This window comes from Theropithecus gelada, chromosome 1, assembly GCF_003255815.1.
Source record: "Theropithecus gelada isolate Dixy chromosome 1, Tgel_1.0, whole genome shotgun sequence".
In the NCBI taxonomy this organism is placed as follows: domain Eukaryota; kingdom Metazoa; phylum Chordata; class Mammalia; order Primates; family Cercopithecidae; genus Theropithecus; species Theropithecus gelada.
This window is the reverse complement of record NC_037668.1, coordinates 99,498,500-99,511,976: the sequence shown is the minus strand read 5'-3', so window position 1 is coordinate 99,511,976 and position 13,477 is coordinate 99,498,500. Positions and strand designations below refer to the sequence as shown.

At 37.4% G+C, this 13,477-nt stretch overlaps 1 protein-coding gene across 2 annotated transcripts in view; it reads left to right on the top strand.

Moving 5' to 3' along the window:
* Positions 1-13,477, top strand: part of NEGR1 (neuronal growth regulator 1) — an 884,450-nt gene that overhangs the window by 675,799 nt on the left and 195,174 nt on the right. For both annotated transcript variants that reach the window (XM_025362722.1, XM_025362711.1), the window contains one exon: positions 6,418-6,538. In XM_025362722.1, the coding sequence (XP_025218507.1) occupies positions 6,418-6,538 (121 nt within the window). The remainder of the gene's footprint in view (positions 1-6,417; positions 6,539-13,477) is intronic.

The window sequence follows — 13,477 nt, the reverse complement described above, 5'->3', positions numbered from 1 at the left end:
CGTCACACAAGTAAGCAAGTTTTGTGAACCATTCTGTGTCACTGAAATGTGCTGTGTTTCTAAAAGAAATCTCTGCAGTGGCTCTCAGAATTCAAAAACTCTGGCCAGTGATCCACCTTTAGAAAGACATCTCACTTCTGTGTATAAGAGAAAGCATGTGTGCTCTGTGTCCATCTCCTCACAGAGCTGTGGGAACAGATGTGAGTTGAGGGCATGTATTTTAACGTGATTGGTAATTTTAATCACATTCTGCAAAATGATTTTAGTTCAGGTAACATTTTCCAGCTAGCTAGCATTTCTCTACGGATGACACAACGTGTAGACTTACATTCAGAATTGACCTCTTTGACCCGAATAGTGAAACCAGAAAGCTATCAAGTCATGGCGGCAACTCCGTCCACGCATATACCAACACAAAATAACCAATTCAGTTTTCCTGATTTGTAATCATTCAGAGGCTTGAATAGTCCTGCAGCTGTGGTGTTGGCTGGCAACAAAAGTGCACATAACACATCCTTCTGAACATCCTCCTGAAAAATATATCCCACATAAACAAGTATTGTTGCCTTGTCAACATCAGTAGACTCATCAACCTGGATTGCATACCACAGTGATTCATTAATCCTCTCTAACAATGATGCCTTAATATCTTCTGCTATTTCATCTAGTTATGGTGCTAGCCAAAAGAGGAACACGTGCCACCTTTTGAACAGCAGCCTCTCCTAGAAGTTCACGACAAATGTCCTCAGCAGCAGGCAGGGTCAACTCTTCACCAATAGGAAAGGGCTTCTTAGCTTTAGCAATGTGGTTAGTCATGAAGAATCACGCTCTTTAGTACAGACACATTTGATGAAGTGGTGGCCTTCAATAATTGCTTCTGTTCTTTATGTTTCCTTTTTTTTTTTCCTTTTGAAAAACTCCAAAGGCTTGTCTTTTAATGCAGGGTGCTTGGTCTCCATGTGGTAAAGCAGTTTTGAAGGTTTCGTGGCTTTGTTGGATAGCCAGTCACCACATATGATACAAAGTGGGTTTGGAGAATGTGAATCACCTGTTACAATGAACCTGTAATTTCAGTAAGACTCTTGGTATTTTCTTTTAAATTCAGCTTTCTTTTGTTGGCAGTCTTACGGTTGTTGTGTCTTTTCCCCTTTTCAAAGAAGCTCTCCAGTGATGTTTGGTTTTTACTCATTTTGGCTAGGGTTAGCTTGTGGGCTTACCAAAACTGTGGCTGAGACAAGTATGCAGTGTAAGAAAGAGACACGGACAGAAGTGGTAAATAAAATAATGGGTGGGCCACATGCAGACTAAAGTCTCAGATTCTGACTTAAAGTCTGCCACCAGATATAGCTGTGCAATTGAAATACCTCAACTTATTTGCCATTATAAAGCCTACCACCAGATGCAGCTTAATTGTTGCTTGCCACTCACTGATAGGGTTTTGATATGAATCTGCAAGCAATTGATTTGTTATGGTCTCTGTGTATAATTCCCCTCTAACATTAGTCTGTATTGCAGCCACTCCCCAGTGCTAGCAACAGTGCCTCAGCTCCACGTCAGATCATCAGTCATTAGATTCTCATAAGGAGTGTGCACCTTACATCCCTTGCATGTGCAGTTCACAAAAGGGTTCACACTCCTATGAAAATCTAATGCTGCCGTTGATCTGACAGGAGGTGGAGCTTAGGCAGTAATGTGAGTTATGGGGAGCATTTGTAAACACAGATGAAGCTCCATTTGTTCACCTGCCACTCACCTCCACCTGTGTAGCCCGGTTCCTAACAGGGCCAGGGACTGGGGACCCCTGAAATAAAAGATTCATAAGACTTACGTGTACATCACAATTTCTAAGAAGTACTGTGGAAAGGAATTCTCTGGGCATTATCAGACATGTCTGTACACATAGAATCCTTTTATTTATACAGAGTAATAGGGTTCAGAATCTTCTAAACTTGGAATCCACTGAAAATGCTCAGTCAATGCCAGTTAACTAAAATGAGTTGATTCAGGTCCAATGTGAGCAATGATCTATTTAATTGCATTCTCTCCTCAGTTTCTGCCTTTTCTATGCATTGGCCAATGACTTTCTCATTATCCTAAGGATTACTACAACCCCGTAGCTATTCTGCCCATTTCCTCTCCTGCCTCTTTGCAGACCATGTTCCACACAACAGACAAATAATCTTTATAAGATTTTAACTAAATCATGTCACTCTGCTCAAAATCTGCAAAATCTTAGCAGCTTAGAATAAAATTCAAAGCTTTTATCACGGGCTACTAGACCCTATAGAATCTGGGCTCCAGGCCCCTGCCCCACCTCCTCTTCTAGCTTATTCTCACCTATTCTCCTCAAGCAATGATTACCATTTTGCTATTTCTAAAACAGTGTGTTAAACTTAATCCTGTTAAACCTGTTTCCACCTCAAGCATGCTCTCCACTCGGGACCTTTGCCTTTCCCGTTTCTTATTATAATAATTTTCTACAAATCGCTAAATGATTCCTTTTCTCACATCACTTAATTCTTTGTTCAAATATTACCTTATCATCAAGGATCTCTTAGAAATGCAACATAGTAAATAACATATCTTGCTCTTCCTTTTTGTTTCACCCTGCTCTGTTTTCATCTTAGTTTGTATCACTTCGTATCAGCTCTGTGAGGCCAGGAATATTATTATTTTTTTCATTAATGTGATCCCTGATACAAATATTTGTTGAATCAACAAAGGAATAAAGAATAAATAAATGGATGAATCCTTTTCTTTTTGAACAAGTTATTTCCAAAAGATGCACAGTAATATGAATATGTAATAAGAATTTTTATGTCTCCAAGTAAAATCAATAGAGGCTTTCGGTTCAAGTTTATAATTTTAACCACAAAGGGATATCTGCATGAGAATCTTCTCCCCACATTGATTACTCCACAACACTTGGACGTTTAACTCTGTACCTTGCAAAATGCTCTTAGGACGTTTTCTTTTGCATATTATTAATGCTATTAATTTTTTATTCATTCTTTATCCATATTTTTCATAAGACATTTTAGGTATCTTTCCATTTTCGGTGTCCATCATAGCAGCCCACGAAGCCCTAGATAACAGGATCATGTCCCTTTAACTTGTGTGGTAAAGCACCCAGTGCTAAGCCGTATGTATACTGTACTGCACAAAAGCCTTTTAATGATGAATTAGATTTTGATTTCGGTTCGTTACGCCTGGGTTTTCACACAATGTTCCAGATTTCATGCTTTTGTTTATAATGAGTCATGGCCCCCTTGACAAACAAGAGAGTAATTAAACTAACCAGGTTATCAATAGAAGCTTGTGATGGATCTCCTGTTGCATATGGTTATTTCATCTTCAATAATAATTAGATATCATAAAAGATTACAGCCTGTTTGTGTGACAGGAAAGAGAGATTAAAGCAGGTGAGAACAATAGTGAAAATACAAGCTTACCTGTACCTGTTATGAGCAGTGTCTTAATAATTGACAAGTACATGGAGTTTTATTTATAGTTTTTTAATATATTTCATTGACTTTTGTAGGTGACATGAAACTTTGCTTAACAAAATAATTTTAAAATTATGAAATGATTTCTTGTATTGTGTTTGTGAATATACATATATATATACACCCATATATACATAAATATGTATATATAAGGGTGTATATATATATGTACATTATAAATGTTATACATATATGATATTATATATATAAAACCAGGTGTGTGTTGGTGTATATATATGTATCTATATTATCTTGTAACAGTTCTTATGCAAACATTTTTTGGAAATATTATTTCATTAATTTTCACCAATTTATTAGTAAGTACTTTAACAAAAATATTTTCCTTGCAATGTTTTCTAGAACTCTAAATAATAAGAATAAAAACACCACGAGAAATAGAAGTGCAATAATTTTTCATATGTTGAAAACTATATATTCAGTGTTCACTGAATATTGATAAAACATTAAACACTGTACTTTTTCATTGCTTTCCAAATAAATCAAAATATATCCACAGTGCACACTTAGGCCATATTTCTGAATGAACTAGTTTTTGTATCTTCAAGATTCTAGTTGTTGAATAATTTGCTATAGTGTTATTTGAAATATGAATTATAGTATGTTAAAAACTTGGTAGAAAAGGAAGTGTTTATGAAAAGATGCATACATACAACTCCTAGTGTTTCTCTCCAAAATTCTTTTTTTTTTTTTTCTTTTTTTTTTTTTTGAGATGGAGTTTTGCTTTTGTTGCCCAGGCGGAAGTGCAGTGGCAGTCTTAACTCACTGCAACTTCTGCCTGCCGGGTTAAAGCGATTCTCCCGCTTCAGCCTCCCAAGTAGCTGGGATTACAGGGGCCCACCACTATGCCTGAGTAATTTTTGTAATTTTAGTAGAGACAGGGTTTCACCATGTTGGCCAGGCGGGTCTCGAACTCCTGACCTCAGGTGATCCACCCGTCTCAGCCTGTCAAACTGCTGGGATTACAGGTGTGATCTACTGTGCCCAACCCCCTCCAAAATTCTTCTATTTACAGTCCTTTTCATCTGAGTCAATAACCTTTCAGCTACTCAAGCCAAATTACATCACCCTTGACTCCTCTTTTTTTTCTCTATGTAACTTCAGTCTTTCTAGAAATCTTATCAGCTCCACCTTCACAGTAGACCACAAGCCCAATAACTTTCCACCACTTCCACTGCTACCACCCTGACGTGAGCCACCCACCTTCATTTGCCTTGCTTACTGCATTCCCTACTTTATCCCTAGACTTTTATCCTAGCCTCACGATGGTCTTTTTTCAACACAGCAGCCAGAGTCATCTTTTCAAAAAACCGATCAGATTTTATCTCTACTCTGCAGGGATTCACCATTTGTCCTAGAATAAAAGTCAATTCCTTGAAATGACCCAAGAGATCCTACCCAATCTTCCATCCTTTGTTTCTCTTTGGTATAAACTTGGAATCCACTGAAAATTGTTCCTATCTGCTCCTGCTGTCCTTTCTCTTGTATCGGCCACACCAATCTTGCTGTTTCTTAAACAAACTAGGCTAGCTTCAGCCTCAGTGTCTTACTGCAAGCTCTTCCCTCTTCCTACAAGGCTCTGTCTCTAAATATCCACATAGCTAACTCACTCATTCACATCTAGTTTTTGTGCAAATCTTAGCATCTCAATGAGGCCTACTCAGATTACCCTATCGAAAACTTCAATCCATTCCTTTCTCTGATTCCTCTTACCTTGCAACTATAAGGGTTTTGTTTTTATTTTACTGTATTGTTTATCACCTTCTAACATTTTATTTACACTACTAATTTGCTACATCTGCTGCTTATAGTCTGTCTCCCCATTTGTTACCCCATCTAGAATATAAGCTTCATCACCTCAGGGCAATTAACTGCTTTGTTCCTTGAGAAATGCCTGGCACATGTTGACAGCTGAATAACTATGTGAAGGATAAAAAAAAAAAAAAAGTTATGCTGCAAAAAAAAGGTTTTTAAGCATCACACTGTGCTAGGCACTGTGCAATAATCTTGGAATATACAAAGATGAATCAGATATTTATCCCTGCCTCCAAAGAACTGAAAAGGAAATCTGGCATACCCATAAATACAGTACATGATACAATGCAATACATTTCTATCAATATATGATAGAACGTTCATGGTATGAGAGATCCAGATACGCAGAAGAGGGGAAACTTTTTCTTGCTAGAGCAATAGGGAAGAGCGTGGAGACACTGATGCCTAAAATGGATCTTGAATCTGTGGAAATGGGAAAAACAGCATTCAGACAGAAGAAACTACATTAAAGAAAAAATCACTAAATTACTAAAGCATAGGGAGGAGGCAGGAAAAAACACAGAATATGTCAAGAGCCCAGGCTTTGAGTTAACACGCCTGACTTCAAAGCCAACTTCTGCAACTAAGTAGCTGTGTGACCTTGACAATTCGTTTAACATCTCTGAACTTTAGTTTGCACATTTGTAAAACTGAGATAATACCATCAAGCTTAGAGTATTTTTGTGAGAAAATGGAGAATGTAAAGCACCCAGCCCAGTGACTGTCTCCCTGTGATCACTCAATAGATGAGAACTATTATTGCAGTAGAGTTGGACTGGAGTACAGATGAAGTGTTACCCTCACCAATGCCATTTTTTCCAATAGGAAGGAAGGCCAAAATGTATTTCATTTACTCTGCACTCCCTGAAAACATTCATCTGTTGCTCAACTTGAAAAATGAAGCTGAAAATGACTAGTCTTGTATTTGAAGCATAAAACACTGAAAATATGATGCATTGGTCTATCAGGCATAAGTTTGCTTTGAATATAGAAGGAATAAAAATATATGCGTGTCATATTTCTGTTGAGGATTATTTGTACTTATCCACTAGTATTTGTTTGTTTGTTTCTTTTGCAGTTGCTCCTACTATTCAGGAAATTAAATCTGGCACCGTGACCCCAGGACGCAGTGGCCTGATAAGATGCGAAGGTGCAGGTGTGCCACCTCCAGCCTTTGAATGGTACAAAGGAGAGAAGAAGTAAGGACTTTGTGATTATTACTGTGTTCTAAGCACTTTGAAATAATGTGTTTGTGTTTCAGATACTTACTTTAGGCAATTTCTTTAACTGGCTTGAATGATTCTCAGCAGCCTCCTCTCCAGCAAGCAAACTGAAGGGGCCCATGTGGGAGGGATGAGTAGCTAATAGCATCCAGAAGAAATGTCCACTTTGGTTTGTGTGATCTCAGAAATGCCTGCAAATCCCCCATCACTGATGCATTTCATTTCTTCCCCTCCCTCCTGAAACACCACACCATTGCTCTTGCTGGCAACTCAGTTTATTTGGGAAGTAAACCAGCTCTTAAAGGACTTGAGTACAGCTTCCACAAGAGCACTTCAAAAGCAATAGGAATTGCTGTCTTTGCCTGGCTTCCTTGATAAGCCTCAATCCTTTCACCTGCCTTATTCTCCCACAAGATAGTTTAACATTTTGTTGTATAGGACACTGTGTTTTAGAGAATCTGTCACTAAAGAGACTGTAGAGGAGATAAAATGCATGCCTAGAGGACTAACCAATGGAATTTTAGGGTTGCTCTAATTTCAACTCTGTATGATTACTCCCTTGAGAAGACCCAAAAATCTTGGCAAGAGCTACTGAATAAGATAAGACAGGACTTGACAACTTTCTCTTTACTTTCAGCCAGTAGGCTCATTCAGACCTCTTCAAATGCTGTTATCAAGCCAGCAAAAAAGTCACAGGACCCCTGTGGGTAAACTGGAATCTATAATGCAGAGAAGAGGGAATTATCTATACTGTGTAGATTCTGCATCAAAACTAGGGAGGAATATATTCAAGCAAATGCTAGGTTAAACCATAAGGAATTCCCACTTTCAAAGTCAAAAAAGCCAAGTGTTGGCAATTCCATACTGTACAACGTGTGTGTGTATATATATATGGCATATATACCATATATATCCTATATATACACACACATATATGTGTGTGTGTATATATACCATATATATGGTTTACACACACACACACACATATAGAGGGAGAGTTTACATACTGTATTAGTCCGTTCTCATGCTGCTATAAAGAACTGCCCAAGACTGGGTAACTTATGAAGGAGAGAGGTTTAATTGACTCACAGTTCCACATGACTGGGGAGGCCACGGGAAACTTACAGTCACAGTGGAAGGGGAAGCAAACACGTCCTTCTTCACTAGGCGGCAGGAGAGAGAATTGCCGAACAAAAGGGGGAAAACTCCCTTATAAAACCTTCAGATCTTGTGCGAACTCACTCACTATCATGAGAACAGGATGGGGGAACTGCCCGCATGATCTAATCACAGCCCATGGCTCTCTCCCCCAACACATGGGGATTACAATTCAGATTAATTCCAGGATGAGATTTTGGGTGAGACACCTCCAAATGATATCATTTACTTATGTCATGGCTCATAATAAATTTCAGCTAAATATCTGAACAGAAAACTGGTGAAATTATATAAGGACTTAGATATTACCACAAAGGATAAGAATGTATGTGATACCAGCAGGTATTTTTTTTCTGGAACTGGAATCAAAAGATTTGTGGAAGACAATATCCCTTTTTACAATCAATCTGAATAATAAGGGAGAATATCCCCAGAACTGTCTCATTTCTTCTGACTGGTTTTGCCTAAAAAATTTTTTAGCTATTTTATATGCAACTTATTCTATAATTTGGGTTGTTCAATTTTTAAATTCTTTCTACTAATTTATATGCTTTTACCAATTCTAAATTTGCCTTTTTGTAGCTTAGTAGAAGACTCCATATTTTTATATACTGAGAATTAGGTAAACTGGACTGTGGTCACTCTCATTTCACCCTACAATATTGTATATCTGCCAATATAGCCTTTCTCAGATTTTGATAACCCAGGTTGAGAAGTTTCAGTTTGTAATTATCTATATGGACAAATATCCAGAAAAGTGGTTCTCAATCCTTTGTAAGTTATGCAACTCTTTGTTCATGTACAATCTTATTTGGAAGCCCAAGAAGTAATATTTATGAACACAGCACTTCTCTACTAGATGCTGGGTAAATGGAGTCTCAATTCTACCTGTTCACAACCCTCCTATAAATTAGGACATCATTGCAGGAGTCCCCCAAATCCCTGGTTCTCTACAAAACACTGTATAAATAACACTGACAGACTATTTTACATACCTTTCAAAGTCACTTTTTAATTTGTGTCATTAATTTCTTAAAAGCTAACAATCAGAGCTTCTTTGTTAAAGGCCATTTTGTTTCCAATACTTTCTGAAGCAATGTCCTGGATTTTTTTTTCTGCTCTCCCTTTTTCTCTTTTCTAAATTCAGCAACCATTGTCAAAAAAAAAAAAAAAAAAAAAAAGCTACAATAATCCTCGGTCCACTTTCTTGGCCTATAGTAAATATAGAAAAGGGCCAATTGGTGCCCACAATCATAGCTTCAGTGATTTTTTTTGTGTGTGTGCTGTGGAGATGGACTACAGCTTTTATTAGATTTTCAAAGGAGTTCAGAACCATTTGCTAAAAAGGAAAAAGTAGATTGATTTTCCCCAATCAATGTCCTCCCCAACACACTCACACACCTAGAAAAATGCAGCTGTGAAAATCAAATGCACTTGTGAAAGGCAAGCATATTTTCAGTTCAGAGTGAAGCATACATTTATCATCTTTAGGGATATATTTGAGGCAATATTCAAATTCTCAAATATCATGGTAATGATTAATTTCCTTTCAAAACTAAAGTAAAGCAAAGTTCAGCATACGCAGGGAGTAGGAAAGAGAAGGATTCCGGTTGCTGAATGGTTGCACTCACTATGTAGATTCACCATAAACGCCCAGGCTATTCAATTATTTACTTCATCAAAATCAAAAGCTATTCAGGGGCGGTGCCTTACGCCTGTAATCCCAGCACTTTGGGAGGCAAAGACGGGTGGATCACGAGGTCATGAGATTCACTCACTATCATGAGAACAGGATGGGGGAACTGCCCGCATGATCTAATCACAGCCCATGGCTCTCTCCCCCAACACATGGGGATTACAATTCAGATTAATTCCAGGATGAGATTTCTCTCCATGTTGAATTCCTGGTCAACATGGTGAAACCCCAGCTCTACTAAAAATAAAACAAATTAGCTGGGCATGATGACAGGCACCTGTAGTCCCAGCTACTCAGGAGGCTGAGGCAGGAGAATCGCTTGAACCCGGGAGGCGGAAACTGCAGTGAGCCGAGATCATGCCACTACACTCCAGCCTGGAGACAGAGCAAGACTCTGTCTCAAAAAAATAAAAAATGAAAAAATAAAAATAAATAAAAAGCTATCTATTTAGCAAGCACCTGCTGTTGCACAGGTAGTGTTCTAAGTTACTAATATTTACCCATTTTGCTCTTTTTTCTTTTTTTTTTCTTTTTTTATAGTATAACATTTATTATCTCCAGTCATTTAGATGTGCCATTATCTTTTTTTTGAGACGGAGTCTCGCTCTGTCGCCCAGCCTGGAGTGCAATGGAGCGATCTCAGCTCACTGCAAGCTCCACCTCCTGGGTTCACGCCATTCTCCTGCCTTAGCGTCCCGAGCAGCTGGGATTACAGGCGCCCACCAAACGCCTGGCTAATTTTTTGTATTTTTAGTAGAGACGGGGTTTCACCGTGTTAGCCAGGATGGTCTCGATCTCCTGGCCTCATGATCAGCCCGCCTCGGCCTCCCAAAGTGCTGGGATTACAGGCGTGAGCCACCGTGCCCGGCTACCCATTTTACTCTTAAAACAAACCTGTAAGGTAAATATGATTCTTAACTTTTCCCTGAGGAAACCAAAGCATAGAATGCTTTTAAGTAATTTGCACAAGTTCATGCAGTTAGTGGCAGAACTGGGATTTAAACCCAGGAAGTCTTATAAATCTTCATGCAGAGTCCATGGGTTTAACCCCTATACTATGGCACCCAGTGTAGGTCAAGGCCCTTAAGAGTCTATCAAAACTTATTTGAAATGTCAATGTGAAATACCAAGAGTAAAAGCATTCCAAGTTGTTTATGGATTTGCAAAATAAGAAACTGCACGTACAAACACTCACTTATAATTTCCCAATTTATTTAGTCAAGGACACAGAAAAATTGAGTCAAGAGGAACACAGCAGAAACAGATACAGCATGTTTCAGAGTTGATTTCTTGACCTCTGAGGTCTTTAACTGGGAACATGAAGCTGTCAGAGACCCTGTCAGAGAGGAACAGAGTTTATCTCTGCATGATCTAGAGTTTTGTTTCCTAGAGACTGTTTTTTTTTATTTCAGGCTTACATAAATACTCAGAAATAACTTATATGATCACTTTACTTCTATGTGAGAGAATGTTTATAAATATTCAGTTATCTTAAATCAAGATCTTCAAAACCAGCTCTTCATCCAGATAAACATAAACAAATAAACACAAATGAAAAACAGAGGCAGTGCCTGAACATCCATAGCCCTATCTCTGCCTGCAGTTCTTCAGCATCCTGTAAAGTCCATTTCTGTGTGCTAACAACAATCAGCTTAAAACCCCTTAAAAGAAAGACTGTAAAATTAAGCACAATTTAAAGAAAAGAAAGAAATATATAGTTACTGAGGAAAAAAAACACTTTCCAGTTTCTTTGAATTCTTTTATCTCATTTATTGTTCAGACCTCTGTGAGATAAGATTTACCGTCATCAATTTACTGTTGAAAAAACTGAGGCACAAGAGACTTAACCTGAAGAGCATTCAGCTTTGCATGACCATCAAGACATTTTAGATGTGATAACCTCTCGACCCATGTTCTTTCCCTTGTTTCTGATGCCACTATTAGTTATCTATTGCTAGGTAACAAATTAACCCAAAACTTAGCAGCTAAAACCAATAAGCACTAACTATCTCAAGCAGCCTGTGTGGGTCAGGAATCCAGGAGCAGTTTGGCTGGATGCTTATCACTCAGTGTCTCTCATAAGATTGCAGTCAAGATGTCACCTGATGCTACTCATCTGAAGGCTTGACTGGGGCTGGAGAGTCTGCTTCCAAGATGACTGACCCACACACCAAGCAAGTAGTGCGAGTTATTGGCAGATGGACTCAGTTAATTGCCACGTGGATGTCCCCACAGGTAACGGGCTTCATCCAGTATTAGTGATCCAGGAGAGAGCTAGATAGAAGCTGCCATGTCCTTTATAACCTAGTTTCAAAAGTCATACTCTCTCATATCTGTAATATATTATTAACTACATGAGGAAACCTTATTCAATGTGATTTCACGTCATCAAAAGCATTTGCTAAATGGGACTTTGGATGCCCTGAAATTGTCAATGTGAGAGGGGACAGCACAGGGACATAAATATCAAGAGGTGAAAGTCATCTGATGCCACCTTCAAAAACGGCTCCCACACTATCTCTCTCATGCATGATCTAAGTATTTTTTATATTAGAAATATTAGTCATTTGTTTTTTAGTTTATTCCACCATGAGAGTGACTAATGTTATATACCAGTTATTAAAATATTACCTCTTAGGATAAGATAGTCATTTTTTATCATCACAGTTTATTTCAGCACACCTGGAATGAGGAGTATCAATGGACTTAATTTTACTCTGTATTTATTTAAGCCTTGGGAAAATTAGAGTTATAAACAGAGCCAAATATTTAAACTTTTTTCCTTAATAATATAGAAGGTTGTTAAGTAGAAATATACTCTTTATATGCATATGCAGTGAAAAGACAATTTCAGAATATCCAGAGTATCATTAAGCAAATGTTTTTGGTGATATGAAATTCAATTAATCTATTGTTTGAGAATAGTACGTTCATTTAGGATTAAGGCTAAAAGCATGAATTGTAATATACTGGTATTTCAATAGGTATTGCTAAAACGTGGATCTCTATTACTTTGTGAAGATGATATTGCCATCTTGTCTTAGATGAGAATTTTGTTATTTTGTCTGCAGCTTTGAATTCCCTCCTCTCTTTCTAGATTACCTTAAATTCAAGCCTGAGGTCTAGAAATACATGCTTTCTGATTTCTCATGACCATTTTAACTGCTCTAGGCAAAAGCGCAGGCTTTTAGGCAACTGATATGTTAGCTTGATTTAGTCATTCCACAATGTATACATATATGAAAACACCACATTATACCCTATACATATATAAAGTTATTAGTCAATTAAAAATAAAATATTAAATAAGTGAATAGATTTTAAAAATCATATTTTACTTACTTGTTTTTAGGCAAAGGGCTAATTGTAAAAATGCTTTTTTGGAATTTTTTAGCTGCAACAGTATTTCTTTCCTATTCCTCTATTGTAATTTAATATAGGTATGAAAATGTTGCAAATGAGGTACATATAAATTACTCCCAGGAATGAAAAAGAAGTATGTAATAAAACATTAATATTTTAAATGTATTAGTTTAAAAGCTGTGTACCTAAAAAATGGAAAGTTTTGCATTTGGCAGTGTGGGGCCTATAATATCTTGACTTTTAAGCACATATTTCAAACTTTAGCCTATTCACTTTTAAGTCATTCCTTATAACGCTGCTATAGAAAAAAAAAAATTGTGATGATGTTTATCATTTTGCCCTGGTAAGAAGGGTTAGTTATCTATGTGCATAAAAGATGCATGCATAGACACGTACAAAATGTATGCAGGTACCAATCAAGAAATAGGAAAATACCTAAAGTCTACCATGTAGAAATATGCCATGTTCACTTTACACAGAGGCATGGTGACCTTTTTCAGTAAGGTTAATATTAAGTTTCACTTTAGATAATGATTATTTTTCATTCTGGATTTTACAGTGGTAACATGAACTTGAGAAATCATAATAGGGTAACGACCATTCCTCTCCTCTTTTCTATTCTAAATATTTACTACCTGATTGTCTAAGCAGGCTATAAATTTTATGTGAGTATTCACTTTGCCGCAGGACTTCTCCCC